Raw genomic sequence first — 23544 nt, 5'->3', positions numbered from 1 at the left:
GAAGACGACAATGAACTGGGGCTAGCGCTCAGGTGAACAGATGTGACTGGAGAGACAAACTGTGGGAAACTTTGTGGGCTGAGAAGTGGCTTTTACATCTTCCCCCACAGCCCCACTTTTCAAATAATAATCTTGGGCAGAATCCCAGTATGTACACAGGTATGGGCAGAGCTGCACGGACGCAGGAGTGAGGGACTGAAGGCCCTGCCCCCTGCTCCAGACAGCGTCCTGCCTGGTGGGAAGCACCGAGTGGCTCCTCCGGCATGAAAAATGGTGAAATGTGTGCACAATGCCTGCTGTACAAGTCAGTCCTCACAGGACCCCAGCAGACACCGAGTCCCCATAATCAACCGGCAGGGAAGGGGAACTCTGTGCCGTAACTTATAAGTGAGCACCAAGTACAGGGCAGGCCCTGGGCATGGGACGCAGAAGTAGGAGAGATGATAACTCCTACTGCAGCGTCGGGGGGAGGGACAACAAAGTGAGATGGGCACCTTCACATGCAGCTCGCAGAATTATAAATTGGTACAGCTCTTTTTGGAAAGTCATTTGGGGCGGTAGACACTGTTGAGTGAGCATGTGTCCTGTGCGGCATTGCGTTAAAAATGACTGAGCGAGCAGAGCAACGAATCTGCACCAAATTTGGGGTTAAGCTCAAACGTCCTCCATACAAACTATTCAGATGACTCAGAAGGCCGCAGCTTATGGGTAACTGGTGATTTTGGCAGCTTCATCACGACAGCGTGCCTGTTCATGCATCACATCTCGTGCAGTTTCCTGACGAAAATCAAAGCACCCAGGTGACTCAGCCCCTGTACAGACCAATTACGGCACCCTGCGACTTCTGGCTTTTCCCCAAACTAAAAGCACCTGTGAAAGGGAAGAGATTTCAGACTGTCCATGAGATTCAGGAAAATGTGACACGGCTGCTGATGGCAATTGGGAGAACTGTGTGAGGTCCCAAGGTGCCTACTCTGAAGGGGACTGAGGTGTCATTGTCTTATGTACAATGTTTCTTGTATCTTTTTTTAAAAGGTTTTATTTATTTTTTAGAGAGAGGGGAAGGGACAAAGAGAAGGAGAGAAACATTGATTGGTTGCCTCTTACATGCTCCTACCAGGGACCTGGTCTACAACCCATGAATATGCCCTGACTGGGAATCGAACCAGCAACCTTTTGGTTTGCAGGCCACCACTCAACCCACTAAGCCACACCAGCCAGGGATGTTTCTTATATCTTGTATCTTCTTTAATCAATGTCTCTATTTTTCATATTACATGGCTGGATACCTTCTGCTGAACAGGCCTCATGTATCTAACTGTGAGGCAAGCCTTGGAGCTGGAAAGAAAACAGTGGAGTACATGTAACAGAAGGCACTGTTTTATAATGAGAGGCCAAACCACACACCTCTCATGGGGAACAGATCCAAAATGTCAAAAGTGTCATTAAGGGTTGAAATCCAGTTTTTGCAATAGTGGATTACATGATCAGAAATCTAGATATGCAGAAAACATTATTGGCTACTAATTTAATAATAACAAAAGTAATGAATACCCAGAGAAAAAAGTTCCAACAAAAAAGTATACAGAATAAAAATGAAAGCTTTTCACCTGCCTCCTATTTCCAACGTTGAAAGCTGGCTGTGTCTCCTTCCAGATCTTTTCCATGAGTAAACCATGCTTTGTGAAAGTGATAATAACACAGAGTGAGCATGAGTCTCGTTCTCCCTCTTCACTTCTCACTGAGCTCAAAAGGACGGGGACACCTGCCTGCCTAGCAGCCGTGTCAGCCCTGGAGACTAGGGCGAAGTCAGGAGCTGCATCATCCAAGAGGGAAAACTCACAGCTGCAGGGCCGACAAGGGCTTCTGCTTTCACAGGAGCAGCTCAGCCCGGAAATCTGACGCACATCTCTAGAACTCGGTGGCTTCAGCGGGACTGCTCCCATCAGTCTGTGACAGTCATGAATTCAAAACATCAGCTACACCAGAACCAGGGCCGAGGAGTCACAAGTCACTCAGCAGTAATCGAAGGCAGCTAAGGGGTTTGTGCTGACAAAGCTAGTTGAGTGGTGTTTGATTTGAGACATATTTACTTTGGAAGATATGCAAAACAGCCCAGCACCAAAGTTCACTTTGAAACCGTGCTGAATGACCTTGGCTGATTTCATCTCTACAACACATTTCTCAGAAGCACAGAGGTGAGTTTGGTTTCTAACATTTCTGCTGATTATAAATTCTTATTTGAGGTTAGAGATGGACAACTAACTGTATACTTCTCTATCAAACTACAAATTCAAAGCTTCCTATACTATCTTAGAAATGAAAAAATGATTTTTTAAATTTGCCTATTATAAAATTTTGTCAGTTACTTTATTGGGACTATTGATGAAATTAAGAACAGGAATTAGACCAGGACAAGATTGTACCTACGTTAAATTATTTGAATTGGATAACTATGCTGTGATGATATATATAAGAATATCCTTGTTCTTTGGCATTTTCCCCTAAAAGATTAGAATGAAAACTTAGAGGGACATAATATAAGTAAGTTACCTGCTCTTAAATGGTTCAGGAAAAAAAACAGGTGTATGCGCGTACCTGTGTGTACGCACACACAGATGGAGAGAGGAAAAGACAATGACGAAACCGCTGCTCCGCAACAGAAAACCTGGGAAAAGGACCCAGGGGTTGTTCTACATGCTCTTCTTTGAACTTTTCTGGAAGTCTGAAGTTACTTCAAAATTAAAGGCTTTAAAAACGCCAGGCAGTTCCTTCTCTCCCACTATCCCTGCCCTGTTTGGGCCTCGGGATACCGGCCACGAACACAAAGGGTGTCCCGAGCAACAAGGGTGTCCCGGTGTCGCAGGCTGACGTATAACCAAACGCTCAACCCGCTTCGTGCGATCACCATGAGAAGGTGCCTCGTGAAATTCCCAGAAAAACAAACTTCCGAACGATTTACCTTTGAAAACTAATGCTTCTCTTCACAGATAGTAATCGGGACTTAAAACCTAGTGAACATTTTAAAGTGTCTTATGTAATTCTTGTTATACTACACGGAAAAACAACAGGAAGATTTGCTGTTTAGATCTTTAGTTTCATATTCACAGGAAATATCAGATGTATTTTCTCCTTCCTCTGATAAGGGAATAATGAAAGCTATTCTTAGCTTTTCGCCATATAACGCAGGAACGGGGTGTAAGAAGCTTCTGAATACACTGTGTTTTGCTGTGTACGATGCGCTCTCATGTAGAGTGTGCACCCACATTTTTGGCCCAAGGAAAAAGAACTTGTTTTATTTTTTTGTTGAAAAAACATACGTATGTATTTTTTTAGAAACAAAACCAACGATCATATTCCAGGGTACTATTTTGCATATGGATATCGTTACTGCTTTCTATACTTTTAATACACAAGCATAAATAAAAGAATTAAAAACATTTATACAGATACAGAATTAGTACTACTTATGTACAATGTGTATACTCATTTTTCCCTAAAAAATTGGGCAAAAAGTGCTCATCATACACGGCAAAATACGGTACTAACTGAACACAGGATAAAAACACGAATGTCTTCACCGCTGTCCCTTATCTGGTCTCACAACATTCCTTTTCCCAAATTCTTATTTATTCAAGTTGGGTTTATTTTTTACCCTATGTTTACCTGAGAAGGATACGTTTCAGTGCAACCTAGTAAGGAGACTTCCACCCAGTCACTTACTTTTTTCCTTTCTGACTTTGAAAAGCATATTACCATCAATACCTATGCCCAATTCTGTCTGGGAACTGGGCCCAGCTTTGCTTGTAGCCACACACACAGAAACTGCTTCATGGGCAGGCTACGTGTGTGGCCCTGCAGCCTCAGCTAGACTTGGGGGTGGGAGGTGCACGAAAAAGCAGGTATTTTCACAGCCAGAAACCACACGACTTTTCCTCTCCACAACATACAATTCAAAAGCCTCTCAGTCATGCACAGACCAACAGGTGAAGCGGTCATTTCAACAGTGCTGTAGGGGGAGCCCCAAGGAGGGTGACTAAGGGTGGGGACACCAGTCCTGGTGCTCTGTAGGGCGAACAGGAAGAGCGCTTGACGAGGGTGTGTCTGTTGAGGGAGGTTTCACCCAACTTGGTTCCAATCTAGCCACAGCTGCAGGTTCAGTATCCTGACACGCAGAATGCTGCTGGGGCTAAGTTACACAGACAAAGCTCCTTGTACAGCACCAGGCATCCAGCAGAGACTGCACCAAGAGTCGTTGCCATTGTCAACATCAACAAACAGAGCATTCCCAGTGGGGTAGCCACACAGGAAGTCCCATCCTCAGGCCGGATAAGTCCAAATATGTACTTAACAGGAGCGTAACTCTTATCTGGCCTTGACTGGAAGCAGATATTCTATTCTTTGAGTATCTAACAGGAGATGGGAACACACACACAACAAACTTAGTAAGTCACAACTCTTTCTGGGCTAACCAGAAGTTGAGATAGCGCAGGATTGTACAGCATTACAAACAGTGTCACTATCCTGGGAAAATACAGAAGCATCAAATCGTAGCTCATCCACCCAGGATGCAGTTAATAACCAGGAACTAACAAGAGAAAAGACAAAGCCACTTGGCAGGCAAAAGTGATGGAACAAGCCAAGTTAAATCCTTCCCTGGAACAGGCAGAGGATGAGTAGATAAAGACAGGCCTACCATAGGGTATGCACAAAACCGACTCTCCTGGTACCCCTACTCCCACTACAGGAGGCAGAGTTGCACCCCAGGTTCGCACTGTACCCCCGCCTGCTTGGGTAGTGTCCTTATGAGAGGCCCTGCCTTAGTGCACGTCTGCCCCACCCCTGCTGCTGGTGAGCTCCTTGGTGGGGGAGACCTTTAAGCCTCCAGTGCCTGATATGTTGTGTGAATATGCATATGTATAGATCAAGTTTAGCGAATGGATGAAGAAGAAACTCCCCCGGGGCCTCTGAGCCCCCAGGACTTTAGACTGTTACAGTTCTGCAAACCTTGAAAAGAGAAGGTGTTCTCATCTAGGGGCCCACGGACCCTTCAGGCAGGTTTATGAAGCCCACACACAAGGTTAGTATGTTTATATTCACCAGATTCTCTTCGAGGTCCATAATCCTAAAATGGTTAAAGACTGGTGTTCCCAGGGATCTTCCTGGGTCAGAGCCACAGGGGCCTTGTAGCAAGTGCACCAGAGGTGGGGTGGGGTCTGCCAGGCGGCCTCTCACATGTCATGCTTTCCTTCTCAGCTTTCGCTCTGCCAAAATGAAATGCCCGTTTAAACCCTTCATTGCTTCTCTCATAATAATATCCGTGTGTGGGCACAACGGCCTGGTGGATCAGCCTGAGAAAGGAGGGAAGGGTTCCAAGTCTGTGGATCCCCAATGGGAGCCGTTAAAGAGCAAAAACCTGAGCATGCCCCTTCTCCCTGCCGACTTCCACAAGGAAAACACAGTCACCAATGACTGGATCACAGAGGGGGAGGAGGACGAGGACTATCTAGATCTGGAGAAGCTGTTCAGTGAAGATGACGACTACATTGACATCATCGACGTGGTTTTGCCCACAGATCCAAAGGCCAGTGCCGGGAACATCCTCCAGCTCTTCCAGGGCAAGACCCGGATCCAGCGTCTTAACATCCTCAACGCAAAGTTCGCTTTTAACCTTTACCGAGCACTGAGGGAACAGACCAGTAATTCTGACAACATCTTCATAGCCCCCGTGGGCATTTCTACTGCCATGGCTATGATTTCCTTGGGCCTGAAGGGGGAGACTCACGAACAAGTGCACTCAATTTTGCACTTTAAAGACTTCGTCAATGCCAGCAGCAAATACGAGATCATGACCATTCATAATCTCTTCCGTAAACTGACTCATCGACTCTTCAGGAGGAATTTTGGGTACACACTGCGGTCAGTCAATGACCTTTACATCCAGAAGCAATTCCCAATCCTGAATGACTTCAAAACCAAAGTAAAAGAATACTACTTTGCTGAGGCCCAAGCGGCTGATTTCTCAGACCCTGCCTTCATATCGAAAACCAACAACCACATTCTGAAGCTCACCAAGGGCCTCATTAAAGATGCTCTGGAGAACATAGACCCAGCCACTCAGATGATGATTTTAAACTGCATCTACTTTAAAGGTAATAGTTTTATGTTTCTCAAAGCAAAGGGCAACTCACTCTTTTAGTACATGTGCAGGTGGACTGAACGCCAAGAACTGTATTCAGAGCTGTATTCTAGCTCTGAGTTATGCAGGAAACCAAGACAAAAGGTCAGCTCGCAGAGACGGGGAAGGTCATGAGAAGGTGGTAGCAGGAACTGACACTTACCTGAGCCCTATTTGTGCTTTACACCCCCTGAACCCTCACCACAACAGTCTCGTAACAGCGAAACTGTTATGTTATCAGCTCCCGCACTTCACAGATGCAGCCACTAGGGGCACACAGCAGTAAAATGACCCTCTAAGGGCACAGGTAGGCCACCCCGGGGAAGGCCATCGTTAGCACTTTATTAAATTGCAAACAAGTAATACAAAAACCTTTCTAGTGTTTGGCCATCCTGGATTTTTTTTATGGCCTTGCCCAATTATCAGCAAGCAGGAACATGGACAGAAGGCTGAAGTGAAACTCTTCAGCTTGAGTAACCAAAGCAACACCCACAACTCTTTGGGACACTTCTGCACTAATGGGCAGGTGTGGGGGCAAACCAGCCATTATTTCCAGAGCAACTCTTCTGGGCTAGGCACCCACATACTTTTCGAAGGGGCGACTCTCCCTTCACTATACACATACAAGCCCCTGGAATCCTAGAAACTAGTGGGCACAGATTTGTAAACTCCAGACCTCTCTGTTAAAATGCCCTCAACTGGGACCTGAACAAGAAGCCCATACTTCACTCCACCACCATGGGGCGCTGGAGGGCAGACATAGGAATCAATCAGCATCTCAACTGGTCACTGCGACACGGACCACTTTCCTCTGTGCCACCAAAAATTGGCTAAGGCAAGTCCCCAAGACCCAGGAGGCCCTGTTCCCTGGGTGGTCACTACAGTGCAGTCTACGACAGTCCAGACAGGCAAAGCACTGAGACTTGTTTTGGCTGCTGCCGTGGGGCCAGCGCCCCTCAGTGGGCCAATACACTGCTTTGTGCCTACGCCAAGGCCTCCCAATGGCTATGCCAGGCAGGTATTTTGCCAGATGGGCAAAGGAGGACTGAAGAAACCAAGACCACAGGAACTGAGCCGGGCCCCTGGGCTGACCCCCCACAAAAGTCACGCTTCCTCATGGCAGGTGAACCAAGGGTTTGTGACAGACACACGGGCACACATGCTGTAGGGGTATCCCCAGCTTTCCGCAAGTTACCATTTTCCTTTTACAAAAGAGCTACATGAGCACAGCAACAGCTTTTTTCATAAAAATGAAAATATTCTTCAGATTTCTTTCAGTTCAGGAAAACAGGTTCTCTTCACGTCACACCATTTTGGCTTATAAAAGGTTTCGCAGGACGGCTCTACGTTCAGAGAGTGGAGGAAACCTGTATACATGATGAACACAGACATATTCTATCACTGGCTAGCAGTACAGGTTTTGGAAGTGAGCAAACTGCAATCTATGCCCTGGCTTCCCCATCTCTTATTTGTGTGGCCTCAGGTAAGCCAGCCACTGTCTCTGTGACTCAGTTTCCTCACCTTTATCACAGAGATAACACCGCCAGGGCCGTGGGCAGTACTGCAAGAGACAGTGACACCACACTTGAGCCCAGGGCAGCAAGGCCCCCAATAAACTTGGATAAGAAAAGAAAACAGATTCCAATATTATATATTAAGTATGTGTACTGCTAGTGACATTTATTTTAGTTCTATAATCAATTAAATTCTGCTTAGGGATGACTTTAGAACAGGCATCTGGACACCAAAGCCCTCGGCCCTACTAGTCTGTGGGGCACCCCTGGGCCCCTGGAGCCTCTGCACTTGGCCGGCTGGGTGTCGAGAAGCAGGCAAGCCATCCCGACTGGAAAGGGGCTGGAGAAACAGCTAGGAGGGTCCGTTTACAATCATCTCCTGAACTTGGTAACCGGAGTCCCACTGAAGTGTAAAAGTGGCAAACAGTACATGCTTCTTTCCCCCATCACATTGGAACAGTAATTTAATTTGGTCCTGGGAACCAGAGGGATGAAATGCTGGTAACATGCAGTTTTTCATGGAGGCTTATCAAAGGAGAGGAGAGTCTGAAAGAGTAATTTTAATCTCCAGCTCCCAAATTTGTTACCAATTTGATTTTAATTTCAAATGCTGTAACTGCTTTGTAAAGCACAAGAAAACAGAGGTTGGGCCTCAACAGCAGTCACAGGGAAGAATCCCAGGAGACAAGACAGTTCCATCACAACTGGAAGAGCAGTGACTCAACTGGGGAACAATTCTGCTCCAGGAAAAATGTCAGGAGACATTTGTGGTTGCCACAACCTGGGGCAGAAGCGCTCCTAGCATTTAGGGACAGTTTCAGAAGTCAGGGCAGGGATGCTGCTAAACATCCTGCAGGGTAAACATCCTACATCCACGCACAGGAGAGCTACCCACTGCAGAACAGCCTGTGCAAACAGTGCTGAGAAGCCCTGGGCTTGGGCAGAGGCTGGCTCAGGGAGGAGGAAACCTAGCTACAAATCAGAAGCAGGGGGTGTTTAAACTTCCTCCAAAGGAAGCTCCTGCTTGTCTCATCCAGCTGATCTACCCACCAGCTGGAAACCTTGAACAAGTCGCTCCATTATGTGCCTGTGCATTATTGGCCTCATTTGTAAAATGGGGCTAATACTAAAAAGTACCACCTCCATATGGTTGCTGGAGGAGAAAATGAGGTAAGACAGGAAAGGTGCTTAGTCTTAAGAATGCCTGACACACCACCAGGTCTCAACTGTAAGGCATCCATCGTTACTGGTTACTGGCATCTTGGAGCTAAATTAGTCTTATCTTCCTGGATACACAGTGCTGCACCCAGATCTAAGTGAAGATCTTGATGGCAGTGATGCATCACCAATGCATCTGGTCAGTTCTTGCAGAACTGCAGTGTCGGGGATAAAAGCCATCAGAACAGATCTGCCATGAGCTCAAAGACACACGTTTTACAGATGAACNATGCCTGACACACCACCAGGTCTCAACTGTAAGGCATCCATCGTTACTGGTTACTGGCATCTTGGAGCTAAATTAGTCTTATCTTTCTGGATACACAGTGCTGCACCCAGATCTAAGTGAAGATCTTGATGGCAGTGATGCATCACCAATGCATCTCGTCAGTTCTTGCAGAACTGCAGTGTCGGGGATAAAAGCCATCAGAACAGATCTGCCATGAGCCCAGATCTAAGTGAAGATCTTGATGGCAGTGATGCATCACCAATGCATCTCGTCAGTTCTTGCAGAACTGCAGTGTCGGGGATAAAAGCCATCAGAACAGATCTGCCATGTAAGACACACGTTTTACAGATGAACATGTAGAGGCCCAAGCAAGCCAGGTGTCTTGCTGGGGTCAATTAGTTATCGTCAGAATCCAATCCAGAATCCACTCCAGTCTATTTATCCTCTCCGCCATTACCATGCTTCCTACAAGTATGTTAGTGCTCTGACCTTAGAATCCTCTAGAATAGTGGTTCTCAAAGTGTGGTTTGCAGACCAGGAGCATCAGCATCACCTGAGAACTTGTTAGAAAGGCCAGGTCTTGGCCTAAGCCAGACTTTGGGGATCAGAAACTCGGGGTGGGGGTGGGATCTACAATCCAAATAAGCCCTACAGCTTCTGATGCATGTTTACATGTGGAGACCACTGCTCTAAAAGAACATTTTCATAAAAGCCCCATTCCTGTTGACTTCACAGGGTCCTGGGTAAATAAATTCCCAGTGGAAATGACCCACAACCACAACTTCCGGCTGAATGAGCGAGAGGTGGTCAAGGCTTCCATGATGCAGACCAAGGGGAACTTCCTGGCGGCAAATGACCAGGAGCTGGACTGTGACGTCCTGCAGCTTGAGTATGTGGGGGGCATCAGCATGCTAATTGTGGTCCCACACAAGCTGTCTGGAATGAAGACCCTTGAGACACAGCTGACACCTCAGGTGGTGGAGAGATGGCAGAAAAGCATGACAAACAGGTACCTTGGGTGGAGTGTTTGTTCTTGTGACTTCCAGGACCCCGAGGAAGCCCAGGGATAATGCCACCTTGGCCATTTTAAGGAAAAGGGAGACGTCTGTATGAGTGCTCAAGTACTCAATGGCCACACTGGGCCACTCTGGCCATTCACCCCAAACTCCTTGCTTGGTGAGAGGCAATCGGAGCATCTGTGAGAAACACATCTGCTCTCCATAGTCAGAGAAGTTAGGGGCAGGTGACTTAAGAGTCAGCCTGGAAACAATGCTGGCTCTGCCGTGTATCTGCTTTGTGGCTTTCAGCCCTGGCTTTGTCATCCAAAAAGTGGCATCATCCCCTAACTTTCCGTGGTCACTAAGGGAAATAAACAGAAAGGCAATGTGGAGCATTCTGGGCAGTGCTGGAACCTGGGAGGTGTCCAGCACAGATGCCTCCCCTTCCCCTCCCCAAGAATCGGAGGTCCTCTTAACTCACTCAGCACACGTCCTGCATGATTCTCCTGTATATTATTTATGACTCCACAGTCAAAACTACAGATTTTAAACACTTAAGAGTATTGTTGGATCAGTACAGAAGATACGGAAGTTCCTTTCTGTTCATTGGACACCGGCTAGGCCCACATTAAGAAGTAAATCTAGTGTGGATCTCCTTTCAGGACAAGGATACAGTAAACTGAGAAGCAGGACCTTAGCGGAAGGTATTTGCCCGGGTAGCCATTATCAGGCCTTGACAATTTTTCCTTAAAAACACCCCCTCCGTACTTTCCTTTCTAACCACACTGCCCATGACCTTCTATCTTGAACCTACAAAGGCCTAACCAGCCTGCCCATTTCCATTCTTCAGTTCACCCAGACGCTGGCCACCAGAACAGCATTCCCCCAACACCATCTCTGCCTGTCTCTTCTCATAAACTCTCTGGGAACCCCCACCAACGGGATACTGCCCGACAACTGACAAGCTTGGCCTGCTCGGCACCCCCACACCCAACCCTGCCTGGAGCCCTCCTGCACCGCAGCTCACCCCACACTCCCTATGGGCCTTTGCTCACACAGTAAGACCCACCCCCCGGCTCTCAAGTAGGGGCAGCCTTCTAGGCCACAGACATAGTCCTCCTCCAACACCCCCTCCTGGACGGCTCCAGGAGCTAGATCGCTTCCAGCCCGTCAGACATTAACACACCACCTTTATGTTTTCACTGCTTCACACGACGAGAGTTTTGGATGGCCAAAATGAGAGTAAGCTCTTGAGAAGGGGAATAGCACCCACAATTCCGTCATCCCTGAGAAGGCTGAATTTGCCCCCAAAGGCACTATTGTTGCCGTTTATCCAGTCAGGGACTAAATGAGTTGAGGCAAGGAATGAGAAAATGCTTGGCACTGTCTGGCATATAAAGGGTTCTTTTTTAAAGCACACTGACCTTAATTAAGCAAAATAAGAAGTGGCTGAAATTAGGAACCCAAACAGAATTACTTCAGATGCCTTCTCAAACCATCAGCCAGTAGCAGTTTGCTGCTGACCAGGAGCAGGACACGAACCACACGGAACAGAGAAAGTGCCTGCACAGCAGCAGCCGTGCCTCAATTTTCAGTAACTGGAGTTACAATGAGATGGTCTTTCCAAACTCCGCAACTGACAGTACCGGGATATGTCAGCAAGTGCCGTGTCAGTTCTGCGGTAAATGCACCACTCCTGGCTGCATGTAGAAAACATGATTCTTTTGTGACTGGTGGTTCATAAAACTGGGCCCCCTCTTATTCTCTGACCAGAACTCGAGAGGTGCTCTTGCCCAAATTCAAGCTGGAGAAGAACTACAACCTGGTGGAGGCCCTGCAGTCAATGGGGGTCACAGCGCTGTTTGATAAAAACAGCAACATGACAGGCATCTCAGACCACAGGATCGCCATCGACCTGGTAACCTTTCCCCTCTGCCCTCTGCCCCAACCCCAGGGTCCACCCCCAGCAAAGCCCTCTACTGCCCGGCCCTAACTTCACATGCTGGGAGAGCTGGGACTGCTCTCCTTGAGTCTACCAGACACTGAGTGGGCAGGGGAGGGGTCTCGTGGAAGCAGCCTGGGGCTCAGCCCCGCCCGCTCCTGCCGACCCCAGAGAGGAGGTGTGTGCTCCATTCTGAAATATCTACTCCCAGGGAGTCATGAAAGGCCCGTTAAATACGTGCAGAGACACTGCACACTGAACCTAACACACCAATGACGGGGACTCCACAAAAAGGGGTGAACACGAGTCCAAATACTGTGCAATTGCAGGCCCCATCCTTCCCCTGGCAGCGCGCCCCAGAGTGTGAGAAGGACGTAGTGCCTACAGCCTCTCTGGCTTGGCGTGCAGACTGCTCGTACTGTGACCACCAGCAAGAAAGATTATGATGCTAGAGTTTAAAGATAAATATTTAAACAACATGGCCTCTAAACACAATGACCATACCTGACAGGAGATTAGAAAGCATTTCAAGGGTCACTCTGACCAGCTGTGGTCCGTGCCTTGTATGTGAGGTTGCAACCTGTTCTCTGAATGTGATGCGACTCCATGGTATCTTCTATTCTTCTATGTGCCAACTGACAGAACCTAACAACTCCCCTTTCCATTTTGAAACAGTTCAAGCACCAAGGTACCATCACAGTGAACGAGGAAGGCACCCAAGCTGCTGCTGTTACCACAGTGGGGTTCATGCCGCTGACAACCCAAGTCCGCTTCACCGTGGACCGCCCCTTTCTGTTCCTTGTCTACGAGCACCGTACCAGCTGCCTACTCTTCATGGGGAAAGTTGCCAACCCCACCAAGTCTTAAAGGTGGAGGTCTGGGTGTCTCATGTTTTGGGGGAACCCTGTAATTCTGTTTCTATTCTGACAGTGAGAACAGAGATGTTTGGCATCATGACCTTTGGTGGTTTATGCTCCCATTCTGAAATGAGGCCCACGAGAGAAGAAATTTAGCAACAACTGACAAGCTTGCTTGAATCAGTTACGCCTAGGGAACAACGCTGTCAGTTCGCAGCAGTTAATGTACCTGTATGTAGCACGTCAGCTGCTACCCAGAGGGTGTCAGCAACATAGAGACCAGCTTACCTCCCTGGGCACTTCCTTCCCTAGCGGTTCCCACCCTCGCACATCTGGCTCTATTACTCAAAGCCTTTCTCAACCAGGGCTCCTCACCTACACACTGAACACAGAAATGAGCGGCATGACTAATGTCTCGCCTTTCTCGAGGATGGTGCACAGCCGTCACCATCCCTGATGACCAGGAGAGAAGCCACCCTGTGATATTCAAGGGGTGCCCCGGGCATTAGGGCTCAATTTTCGCAAAGGCCAAACCTTCCGAACTGACGCTGTCGTATGTACTCCTGCCGTCACCTCGCTGCCGCCCAGAGGACAGTATGTACATGTGGCCTTGCCTCCTACCCTAGAGATAAATAAATATCACCACTTTTACTGTGCATCTGTTATGACTCTAATTTTTGAAGCTCAAAGAAATACCCGAGAAAGGCCAAATTCAAAAGAGCTGATATCCCCAGAAATGACAGAGGTTGAGAAACAGCCACTTGAGTCTCCACAGTGACTCGTGCGCGGACCACGTTCTCGGGTGAGTCCTGCTAAATCCCACGGGCAGGGCTGCTTGCGCAGGGCTGCAAGGGGGGTTCCTGAAACGCCAGCCTTGGTTTGGGGTTGTTTTTTTTTTACTTTTAAAAAAGATTTTACTTATTGTTTTAAGTACATTTTATTGATTATGCTATTGCAGTTGTCCCATTTTTTCCCTCCCCTTTATTCCCCTCCAGCCTGTACCCTCCCTCCAGCATTCCACCTGCTTAGTTCATGTTCACACAGATGAGTTCTTTGGTTTCTTAATTTCCTTATACTACTCTTACCCTCCCCTGCCTATTTTGTACCTACCGATTATGTTTCTTATTCACTGTTCTTTTAAAAAATATTTTATTTATTTTTAGAGGGGAAGGGAAGGAGAGAGGGAAGAAACATCAATGTATGGTTGCTTCTTGTGCATCCCCTGCAGGGAACTGGCCCCTGCCGGAAACTGGCCTGCAACCCAAGCATGTGCCCTGACTAGGAATCGAACCGCGATCGTGTGGTTCGCAGGCCCACGCTCAATCCACTGAGCTACGCCAGCCAAGGCTTTATTCACTGTTCTTTTTTCTCCTTTTCTCCTTGCACCTCCTCTCCACTGATAACCCCCCATGTGATCTCCATTTCTATGATTCTGTGCCTGTTCTCGCTGTTTGCTCAGTTTTTCGGGGTTCAGTTGTTGATAGTTGTGAGTTTGCTGTCATTTTACTGTTCATAGTTTTGATCTTCTGTTTCTTAGATAAGTCCCTTTAACATGAAATGTCAGTCTTTATGTGGGGCACATTTTGGATTTCATCCCTGGACACTGGGAGACTCTCGGATGTGCTCCTGTCTGGTTTGATAAAGCAAACAACATCTGAGGAATACATTTCTGGACTCTGCTACCTGGGTAAGACAAGTGGAATCCAAAGAGGCTGCTCAGAATTCAAGAGCACTGGGGATGACGGGCAGTGCCAGGGAGAGCATAACAAGCGTTGTACATGCGGCTATCCAACTGTGACCTCCACAGTCCAGCTTTGTCTCTACAGAGGAGCAAGATCCAGTTCAGCCGGGTGCTGAAACCTGCCAAGATGCCACTGCAGTGAGGGAGTGGTGGGGCCAGGGTTCAAGTGCAGGTTGGGCTGACTCCAGGGTCATATGTGGAGTCTTGTCACAGAGGGCCTCTGACCCAATGAGACCAATACCAGTCAAGGGGACAGCAAAAGGGGAGCACCTGGTGCTCCTCAGTATAGGGGCACTGTGATGGGTGTGCCCAGGGTTATTTCATACGGACCCTGGCAGGTTTGAACTATCGTTGCCTCCTTTTGCAGCTGAATAAACAACTAAGGCTCACAGAGGTAAAGTGATCTGCCTCGAACTTTGCTTCTCGCTGCTAACCCTCTCTGCATGCTCCTTTCCCAACTTCCTGCACCCAAACTTGCCTCTGTCTCTGTCTACTGGCCAGAACAGGGTTGACGTCAAGTCTTCCCTGGTCACACCCTCTTGGCCTCTAAGTGAAACCTAAGGTTGCTAATGACCTACTCCTTGAATTCCTTCTCCAGTTTGCTTCAACACTGTTCTTTTCTGGTGCTTGTCCTACATTTCTCATCTTGCTGCTGGTTCCTCCTGCTCCTCCTATTCCCAAGTGTAGATACTTCAAAAAAACTCTGCCTAGCCCGTTGGCACATCTGTCTCCTACCCAACCTCCACTGGCACCAGCCCAGGCTCCGCTGACTCCGCATCTGCACAGGTCAAGGCCCTCTACTCTGCATGCTTTTCATCCACTTATATCCATTCAGAATGCCCTCGGATCCCCTCTTTCTGAAGCTAGCTGACCCATTTTTCAAGGCAGTTAAGTATTAATTCAGAGAACCCTAGATCAAGCTGCCTGGGTTTGAATCTTGGATCTGACATTTAGTAGCTGTGGGACTCTGAGGCAAGTTCTGTGCCTCAGCTTCCCCATCTGTAAAGTGGGGATAATAGCAGTGCCCACCTTGCAGAGTTGTTGGGAGGATTAAGTGAGTTACTGTCTGGAAAGAGTTTAGATCTGTGCTTAGTGTTAACTAGAGCTAGGTGAGGACTTCCTGTGACTGTCTTCATCTGAGACAGTGTCTAGTCCAGGGGTTCCTAACAGGCAGGCCTTGGCTCAGACTCTTCCACGTAACTTTCTGAGGTTAAATGCTAGCCCTTGTGAGCAGATGCATTTCATTTTTGGAGAGAGAGGGCACAGCTTTCAGCGTAGTCCATGACCTAAAAATTGTTAGTTCACAAACCTCATTTTAGAGGCACCAAGAAAACAACCTACTGCTAGCAGCACAGGTCAACCAGCTTCAAGTCAAGGTCACACGTGTTTTTCAAGCAGCAGGAACATGTTATTCAATCGCTACTTCTAGACAACAGAGGAATCAACCCTCTAAGCAATACAGAACTTTCGAAATGCTTCATTAACTAATGGGCTAGATGCTAAGAAAAGCAATTTAGTGATATTTCTGAAGAAATATTATTCAGGAAGTTGTAGGACAAAGATCATCAAACCTAAGCAGGAAGGAACCTCAGAGATCACAAGACCCAGCTTCCAGCTACTCCCTCCAGGTTCCCAAGGTCACTGATAAATAAGTGAACGGCTGCATTGAGACTGAAACCCTGGCTTCTAGCCCCAAACCCACCGACACTTCCACTGAACAGAGTAATTTGGGAGACTTCATTATCAGATGATCCCAGAGTATCTTTTTCTTGAAAAAAAAAAAAAAAAAAGGAAAGAACCACAAAACATTAAAAGAAAAAAAAAAAAAAACCTTTGGAAATTAGTTTCTCCTAGCAGGTCCAAGGGGTAACCAGAAAGCAAATTCAAGAGCCCACGATCTCTGAGCTCTTGTTGAGCAACAGAATCAAATATTTGTTTCCTCCCCCCGTAATGTAACCATTAACTTTTGTTAAAACTGTAATACTTATTCTGCATTCATGCAAAAGGTCACTGCAGCAGAGGAAGCAGTCACATTTTAAGTATGTTCTAGCCCATCACTGCTGATGCCTACGCCTACCCTGACTCGGCCAGAACTTCGGAGGGTTGCCTCCATCTGTGTGGGAAGCTCTGCCGGCAGAGCAGTGTAGACAGGCTGAGATGCTCACTCGGGACCCCACACGCAGGACCAGAGGTTCGACCCTGGCCCTTGTGACCCTAAGCCAAGCTCACCAGTCATCACTCCCCAAAAGTGCTAAACGCCTCCTCTAAATTTCTGTTATTAATTTACTAACCTCTATGTGACAACAGCTAAACATTTTAAAACTTCACAAGCACATGGGTCACAAAAGTCTGGTGTCCACCGATGGGAGGGTCAGCTCGGGCTTGCTGTGCCTGCCAAAACCTGCCCCTGTGGCGCCTGCCGCCCGGCCCTTCTCCCCTTCCACAAGCCGCGGGAGGACCGTGGACTTTGCGCCTCTCCCTCCAGATCAAAGGGCCCATGTGCAGGGACGCTGCCCAAACGCAACTGTACACTAGTTAATATTAAGTGTAAAGTGAAAACATTTATGTTTTTAAAAATTAACCAATGAGGGTGTTGATGAAAAACACTATGGCAGAGAAAGTCCCAGTCTCAAGGGCTGTGGGAAGACACCCGAGCACAGCGACGAGGGCTGTGAGGTTCCACGGGAGCGTGGAGAGTCACCGGGCACAGGGCCCACCCTCGTCTCCTCACGCACGCTGAGGAAGAGAGTGCTGACAGAGATGTGATGGGGGACAACTGACTCTGCTTCCCTCCCTGAACGGCCACATACTGGAGGGAGGGACAGGACAGAAAAGGGCAGGCAGAAGGAAGAGGAACTGGAAATAGAATGCTCCACGAAATGCAATGTGTCACCTTAAGGGTGAAGGATAATAACCAAGCAGTTAGTGTGTTTCATCCATCCTGGCCAGTTAAAATCAAACCTCCGAAAAGCCCCCAGATCAGAATAAGGAGGAGCCAGGCCGTGGTAAGTACAGAAAGCGCTTTGTGGAGGTCAGAGGTGCCTCTCCACCTGCCTGCCTGGCCTCTATGCCTGAGTCACACAGAGGCTCAGAGGTCGGCCCCTCCACTGTTCACATGAAGGGACACACATGTAGGCGCTCAGGACTCAAACTGCCAGGGGTGGGGGCAGGGGAAAAATCGGAAGGCAGAAGAAAGGGCTTAACTAGAAGTTGGGCCTGGCTCAGGACTGGCAGTTGGGAGTGACTGAGAAAGAGAAACACAACTTTTATAAAAATCACTTGAGAAGTGGCCGCAGGTTGAGACAGGAAAAGATGGAGACGGGCTCTCTACCACAGAGCGCTATGGGAGGGGCAGGGCCTGCGCCACAGGCTGCCCACCACAGTGGTGGGTGGGGCTATGCTGGGCCCACCACGCCAACAAACCGAGCCAACAATGTCCTCCAAAGGACACTGAGAGCTGCAGCTTCATGGCCTGAGAACTGAGGGGCTCAGGAGGACTCAAAAGCGGGTGCCCGCCTGTGCTAGAGGCACCATGGCAGAATGTGAGACACAGGAGGAACCCGAGTTGGACTGTGGACCTGAGAGCAATGCAGGAGGGAACTGAAGTGGGTTCCCCGGTCAGTCTGCTGAGGGAGGTCTGGAGGGCTTAGAGAAAGGGACTACGGTGGTGTGGCCACAGTGGCACATACCTGTGGCACAGTTACAGATGAGCTGGTGGTGACTAAAACACGGTCACATCTACAAAATCACAGGCACCACAAAACAGCATTTTTCTAAGGCATGTGCATCACTGTGCAACACTCAAAACGTGAGCACAGCATCTGGAGTTTGCAAGCACTCAGTGGTGAACACTTACCACAGCTATGACAGGAATGAGCACGCCCAAGTTCCCCGCGCTGCTAGACGCCTAGGAAGGAACAGAATTGAGTCACTGCTAAGCAGGTTTGTTAAAAAAAAGACACCCCCCCAAAAGATAAATAAAATCTTCAAAAAAAGAAAGAAAAAGAAAAGGACATAAGGTTGTGTAAAGCTAGACTTCCTTAACCTAAAAGAAGTGATGAGGGCTCTGGCTGGGTGGCTCAGTTGGGAAGAGGGTCATCCCCTACACCAAAGCGTTGGCGGTTCAATCCCGGGTTGAGCACATACAGGAGGCAAATGATCAATATTTCTCTCTCATATCAGTGTTTCTCTCTCTCTCTCTCTTTCTCCCTCCCTACTTCCCTCCCTTCCTCTCTAAAATCAATAAACATATGCTCGGATGAGGATTTCAAAAAAAGAAGTGACAAGGGGTATATACAGAAAGAGAGAGAGACGTATAAAGACGTTCATCCAGCATGATTTTAATAACGGAACAACTTAAATACCAAGCAGTAGAATGATTACCATAAATCACTGTAACTCTGCAAGTCCCACTCTGAAAAAGACAACTTTCTGCAAACTATTTAGTCACCTTAGAAAGTGTCCAAAAAATGTTTAATGAAAAAAAAATCAAGATTTGAGTATACTGTGAATTAGTTGTACTTCAATCGTATAAAATAAACCCTAATGGTGTAAAATAAATATTCAATATATTTGCATAACAAATCTAGAAGGACGTCTGTCAAAATGCTAACAATGATTATATCTGAGTTGAGAAATTATGAGTACTTTTTGCTTTATTATTTATAGATTTCTGTACCTTTTCTACCATAAACATATATTCTTTCTAAGTCAGGAAAAATTTAGGGATTCCTTAAAAACAACTAAATGAAAGGGAAGCTCCCCGGCTAGACAACACAAATGTGGCCAAATTACAGCACGCGTCGGCAAGCCAGATTACAGAAGCACGTGCCCATGCACATTCAGTTTATTGTCTGTAACTAAACAACAGTAGCAGTTGAGGGTGTGGAGCACCCACTGCATGGCAGGCACTGTTCCAAGTGCTTCTCACCCATCAACTACAGCAGGGGCTCAATAAACACTTGCCTATTCACTCTGCATGGTTGGTAAACAGAAACTATCTGCAAAGAACAGAAGTCACAGCTTTGTACCCCAGGATCCCCACACTGCCATGGGCACAAACTCTATCCCCAGCCCATGAGCGCAGGCAGAGGGGAGCAGACCACAGGTCCCAGGGGTGTCCTTGCTGGCATGTAGGTACAATTCCCAGCCCAAAGGAGAAAGGCTCCAGATACACCCCTCAGGCAGGCTACAGCCTTTGTTTTCTCAGTGCTGAGTGCTTCTTTGCCTCATTAGAGCTGCCAAAGTACAAAGGCCCCACTGGACACGACAAATGACCTTGTATCTTGTGCATCAGGATGGGTCTAGCAGCACACCACCCAGGTGACCTGAGAAAACAGTCACCCAGATCTCTGGCGGGAGCCTGACAGAACAAGGCTGAATTAGAGCCAAGGGTCTCAGGGTCCCTTTTTGCATAAGCTACTCCCTCTCAGCCAGGATTTTCACACACAGGGCTCCTTCTCATTCAGTTTCCAGCTGAGCTGAGGCCTCCTCCTCAGAGGCCCTCACGACCCTCAGCACACTGCCCTGTTTCGCTTTCACCATCTCCCACTAAGCAGGCACCTTGTCTACTTGCTTCCCTAACCCTGGCACCTAGAACAAGAGCTGGGAAACTGCACACTGTGGCCAAATCTGAACCACCACCTGTGCTTGGAAATAACAACACCTCTCATCATTTATTTAAGGACTGTGGTTGCTATGTTATGCTACTGTGACAGACATGTGTAGTTTCAAAAGAGACCATGTGGTCCACAAAACCTAACATATCTACAATATGTCCCCTTCTTTTTTAAAAAACATTTTATTTATTTTTAGAGAGAGGGGAAGGGAGGGAGAAAGAGAGGGAGAGAAACATCAGTGTGTGGTTGCCTCTCATGTGGCCCCCACTAGGGACCTGGCTTGCAATCCAGGCATGTGCCCTGACTGGGAATCGAATTGGCAACCCTTTGGTTTGCAGCCCACGCTCAATCCACTGAGCTACACCACACAGGGCCAATTTGACCTCTTACAGAAAAGGTGGCTGACCTCTGCCCTAGGCACACAGTAGGTTAACAGTAACCGTCTAGAGCAGAGGAAGGAGGGGAGTGGAGTTGAGAGGACACAAAGGAAGAAGAGGGTGGAGACATGATAGAGGGACTGGCACCCACGTGACATGTCAAAGGGGAGGTGATGGAGTAAGAGGCTTAACCTGCCTCTACTTCTCCCATCTGTCTCTCTGGGTGTTCGAGACCTGACATTCCTGCAGAGCTGCCTCCCTTGGACAGCCTGAGATTAGGCCAAAACTGGCTGCCTTGGCTTGTCACTATGTTCTGCTGACAGCCTTCCAGCCCCTGGCTTCTTGCACTTTCCCAGACGTGCGAGAAGGGAGAGATGGGGTTGGGGGTGATAAGTGGTCTGCTGCCACCTCACCACCACCCTAGACTGTGGGAGGCGCTGCCAGGAGCTGGATGTTATCTGACAAGAAAGCCACCCTTTCCCTTCACTCGTCAGCACGCCTGAGAAAGAACCTCACCCCTTTTGTTCTTGCCCTACATCAGATGTGTTTAAACCTTTTAAGAAAAAAAAAGCACCATGTCAACCAGGATGGCGCTTGAAGATGCAGCCCTGGCCAACAGGGCGACACACCGGGCCGCCTTCCTCCCTACCTTCAGGGCAGGCCCCTTCTCGCTGGCCCTCTCGCTGGCACGCTTTCCCTCCAGCCCCAGCTGCACAAACAGCTCCAGCAGGTTCATGAGCAGCTCATCCACGAGGTGCTCATCCTGGATGTTGGCCGCGATGTTAGCAAGGGCGTTGATTACGGCCAGGGAGCAGTGCCTGGGGAGGGAGAGAGAAATGACAGCCATCAGGAAGCAGGGACCACCCCCACCCCCTCCTGTACAGGGAGAAGGCAGGCTGACTCCATCCACCTCAGCCAGCCTCACTGCCCCTCTCAGTATCTGTGAGGAAAGAAACCCTCCAGAGAAGACGAACACACTATCTTTGCGAACAACGACCCCTAGTGGGAAGTCAGCTGCTACAGAAATGACTGTGACCTTCTGCTAACCTGGATGTATTAAGGGCCTCAGGGGACTCTTTGGGTTCCAGGAATATGCCGGCTGTGAACTTGGAAAGGTTCAGGACAGTTCCCTCTGAGTGCCAAGGGTCTACTACATAATTAAAAATGGAAGTATTTCCAGGCATTTCCTGGGTGGACCTTGTTTTTCCCTTCAAATTACAGAGAGCCTTAATTCATTACTATCAACCTTAAAACTCTCTTTTTTAAGACATGTGTAGTTTTTAAGATTTTATTTATTTATTTTTAGAGAGGGGAAGGGAGGGAGAAAGACAGGGAGAGACACATCAATGTGTGGTTGCCTCTCATGTGGACCCCACTAGGGAACCAGCCCGCAACCCAGGCATGAGAATTGAACTGGTGACCCTTTGGTTCTCAGCCTGCACTCAACCCACCGAGCTACACAAGCCAGGGCTCAACCCTGAAACTTTTGACTGTTGATCAGCTTCTTCCCAACACTGGGCTGATGTTAGTATCAGCTGTCATCAGACACTTAGGAAGTGCTCAGTGGTCTTGGGACGACCTGCCATGGGATCACAGACATCAGTCTCACGTAAATGCCAGACGAGAAGCTGACGTGCCCCCTCAACCAGATGCGGTGAACCAGCCAGGCTGGCCAGGTTTCTGTGGGCCCTGGGGGCAGCCGGACCTGCCATTTCTATGCTTTGTGAACCAGGTGAGTAGCCAGCATCTTTGAGCCTCAGTTTCTTCCTGAGTAAAACAAAGATAGTTCCTTCCCCCTAAGGGTGCAGGAGGAATTAAACTTTACACGAAGCACTAAGTACACCATCTGGTCCCCAGTAATTTCAGAGCAAACAACAGCCATGATAAAGGCACCCATTTCACAGATAGGTAAAGTCCTGGTTGAGGGCAAACGAATGGCAGTGTTTCCATAGGTGAGGAAGAGAACAAATCACTTTTGGTGGCAATATCAGAAAAGGCTTTATGAAGAAGAGGAAACCTGAGTCAAAAGTTGAAAAATGGGTAGGCAGGGGAACACAGCAGGGCCAAGAGCAACAAGACAGATGCCAGGGTCAGAGGAACACAGAGCAAAGACAGGGCGGGGGAGATTCAAGGAAACCATGTGGTGTTTCGGTCTGTGACTCAGTTTCACTGGAGAGATCAGGAAGGACGGGCAGAAGGTCGGCTGAGCTGGCCCAACCGCTCCAGAGGCTGTTCCAGCAGCCTAGGCTCGTGATGGGGACAGTGAGAAGGCAAAGAAGTAACAGTGCTCAGGGCTTCCACTTATCAATAGTCTTCACATGCACGATCTCAACCACCCACACACCTGGCAACATCTGATGAGTGAGGAGACCGAGGCACACAGCCACCCTCCCATCCACTGAGTTGGACGTAATGGTCAGGAGGGGAGAACTTACATGCTGGTAAAGGGGCAGCGTCTCTTGCTCCCTGCCCAACCTTCTGTCCCCCTGACTTCACTTTCCCTTTATCCTCCATCTGACAAACGCCCGTGAGATTCTCCAAACGCAGAAAGGCATGTCCCTATCCTCACGACACTCCCAGTGAGGGCAAGAGACAGACAACGAAGTGCTTCTCAGTCTTCCAGGGAAAATTGGCCAGGCTTTACACAAATTTCAAATATTCGAGGATATAAAATGACCACTCCCTCTGACCCTCCAAATTCCACCTGTGAATCTATCCTGAGGAAAGCATCAGAGACACTCACAGATACGTAGCTACTCAAGTGTTCAATGTGGTGCTTGCCAGAAGAAAAAACTGGACAACTGGCTAATATCCCAGCTAAGCACTGGTTGGACAGATCACAGTGCTGCTCTACAATGGGACACTATGGGGC

General features: G+C 48.2%; 2 protein-coding genes across 2 annotated transcripts in view; one reads left to right on the top strand and one right to left on the bottom strand.

The window, feature by feature from the left end:
- The window catches only part of PI4KA (phosphatidylinositol 4-kinase alpha), a 107870-nt gene that overhangs the window by 44440 nt on the left and 39886 nt on the right, over positions 1-23544 (bottom strand). The window contains exons 18-19 of the mRNA XM_037067393.1: positions 21322-21490; positions 18534-18584 (exon numbers count right to left, since the gene is read on the bottom strand). Of these exons, the coding sequence (XP_036923288.1) occupies positions 18534-18584; positions 21322-21490 (220 nt within the window). The remainder of the gene's footprint in view (positions 1-18533; positions 18585-21321; positions 21491-23544) is intronic.
- Positions 2103-13592, top strand: SERPIND1 (serpin family D member 1). Its single transcript, XM_037067394.1, has 5 exons — positions 2103-2198; positions 5257-6152; positions 9875-10148; positions 11911-12055; positions 12755-13592. The coding sequence occupies exons 1-5, from the start codon at positions 2149-2151 to the stop codon at positions 12944-12946; spliced, it is 1557 nt and encodes a 518-aa protein (XP_036923289.1). The 5' UTR covers positions 2103-2148; the 3' UTR covers positions 12947-13592.

This window comes from Sturnira hondurensis, unplaced genomic scaffold (assembly GCF_014824575.4).
Source record: "Sturnira hondurensis isolate 20B ecotype Veracruz unplaced genomic scaffold, ASM1482457v3 Scaffold0017254, whole genome shotgun sequence".
Lineage (NCBI taxonomy): Eukaryota > Metazoa > Chordata > Mammalia > Chiroptera > Phyllostomidae > Sturnira > Sturnira hondurensis.
This window is presented reverse-complemented; position numbering and strand designations above follow the sequence as displayed.

Bases quoted from the DNA above. Each gene is read 5' to 3' on its own strand.
- SERPIND1 (XM_037067394.1), top strand. From the start codon at position 2,149: ATGACCTTGGCTGATTTCATCTCTACAACACATTTCTCAGAAGCACAG. The intron at 6,153-9,874 runs GTAATAGTTTTA...TTGACTTCACAG, and splicing joins AAACTGCATCTACTTTAAAG to GGTCCTGGGTAAATAAATTC. The intron at 10,149-11,910 runs GTACCTTGGGTG...TTCTCTGACCAG, and splicing joins CAGAAAAGCATGACAAACAG to AACTCGAGAGGTGCTCTTGC.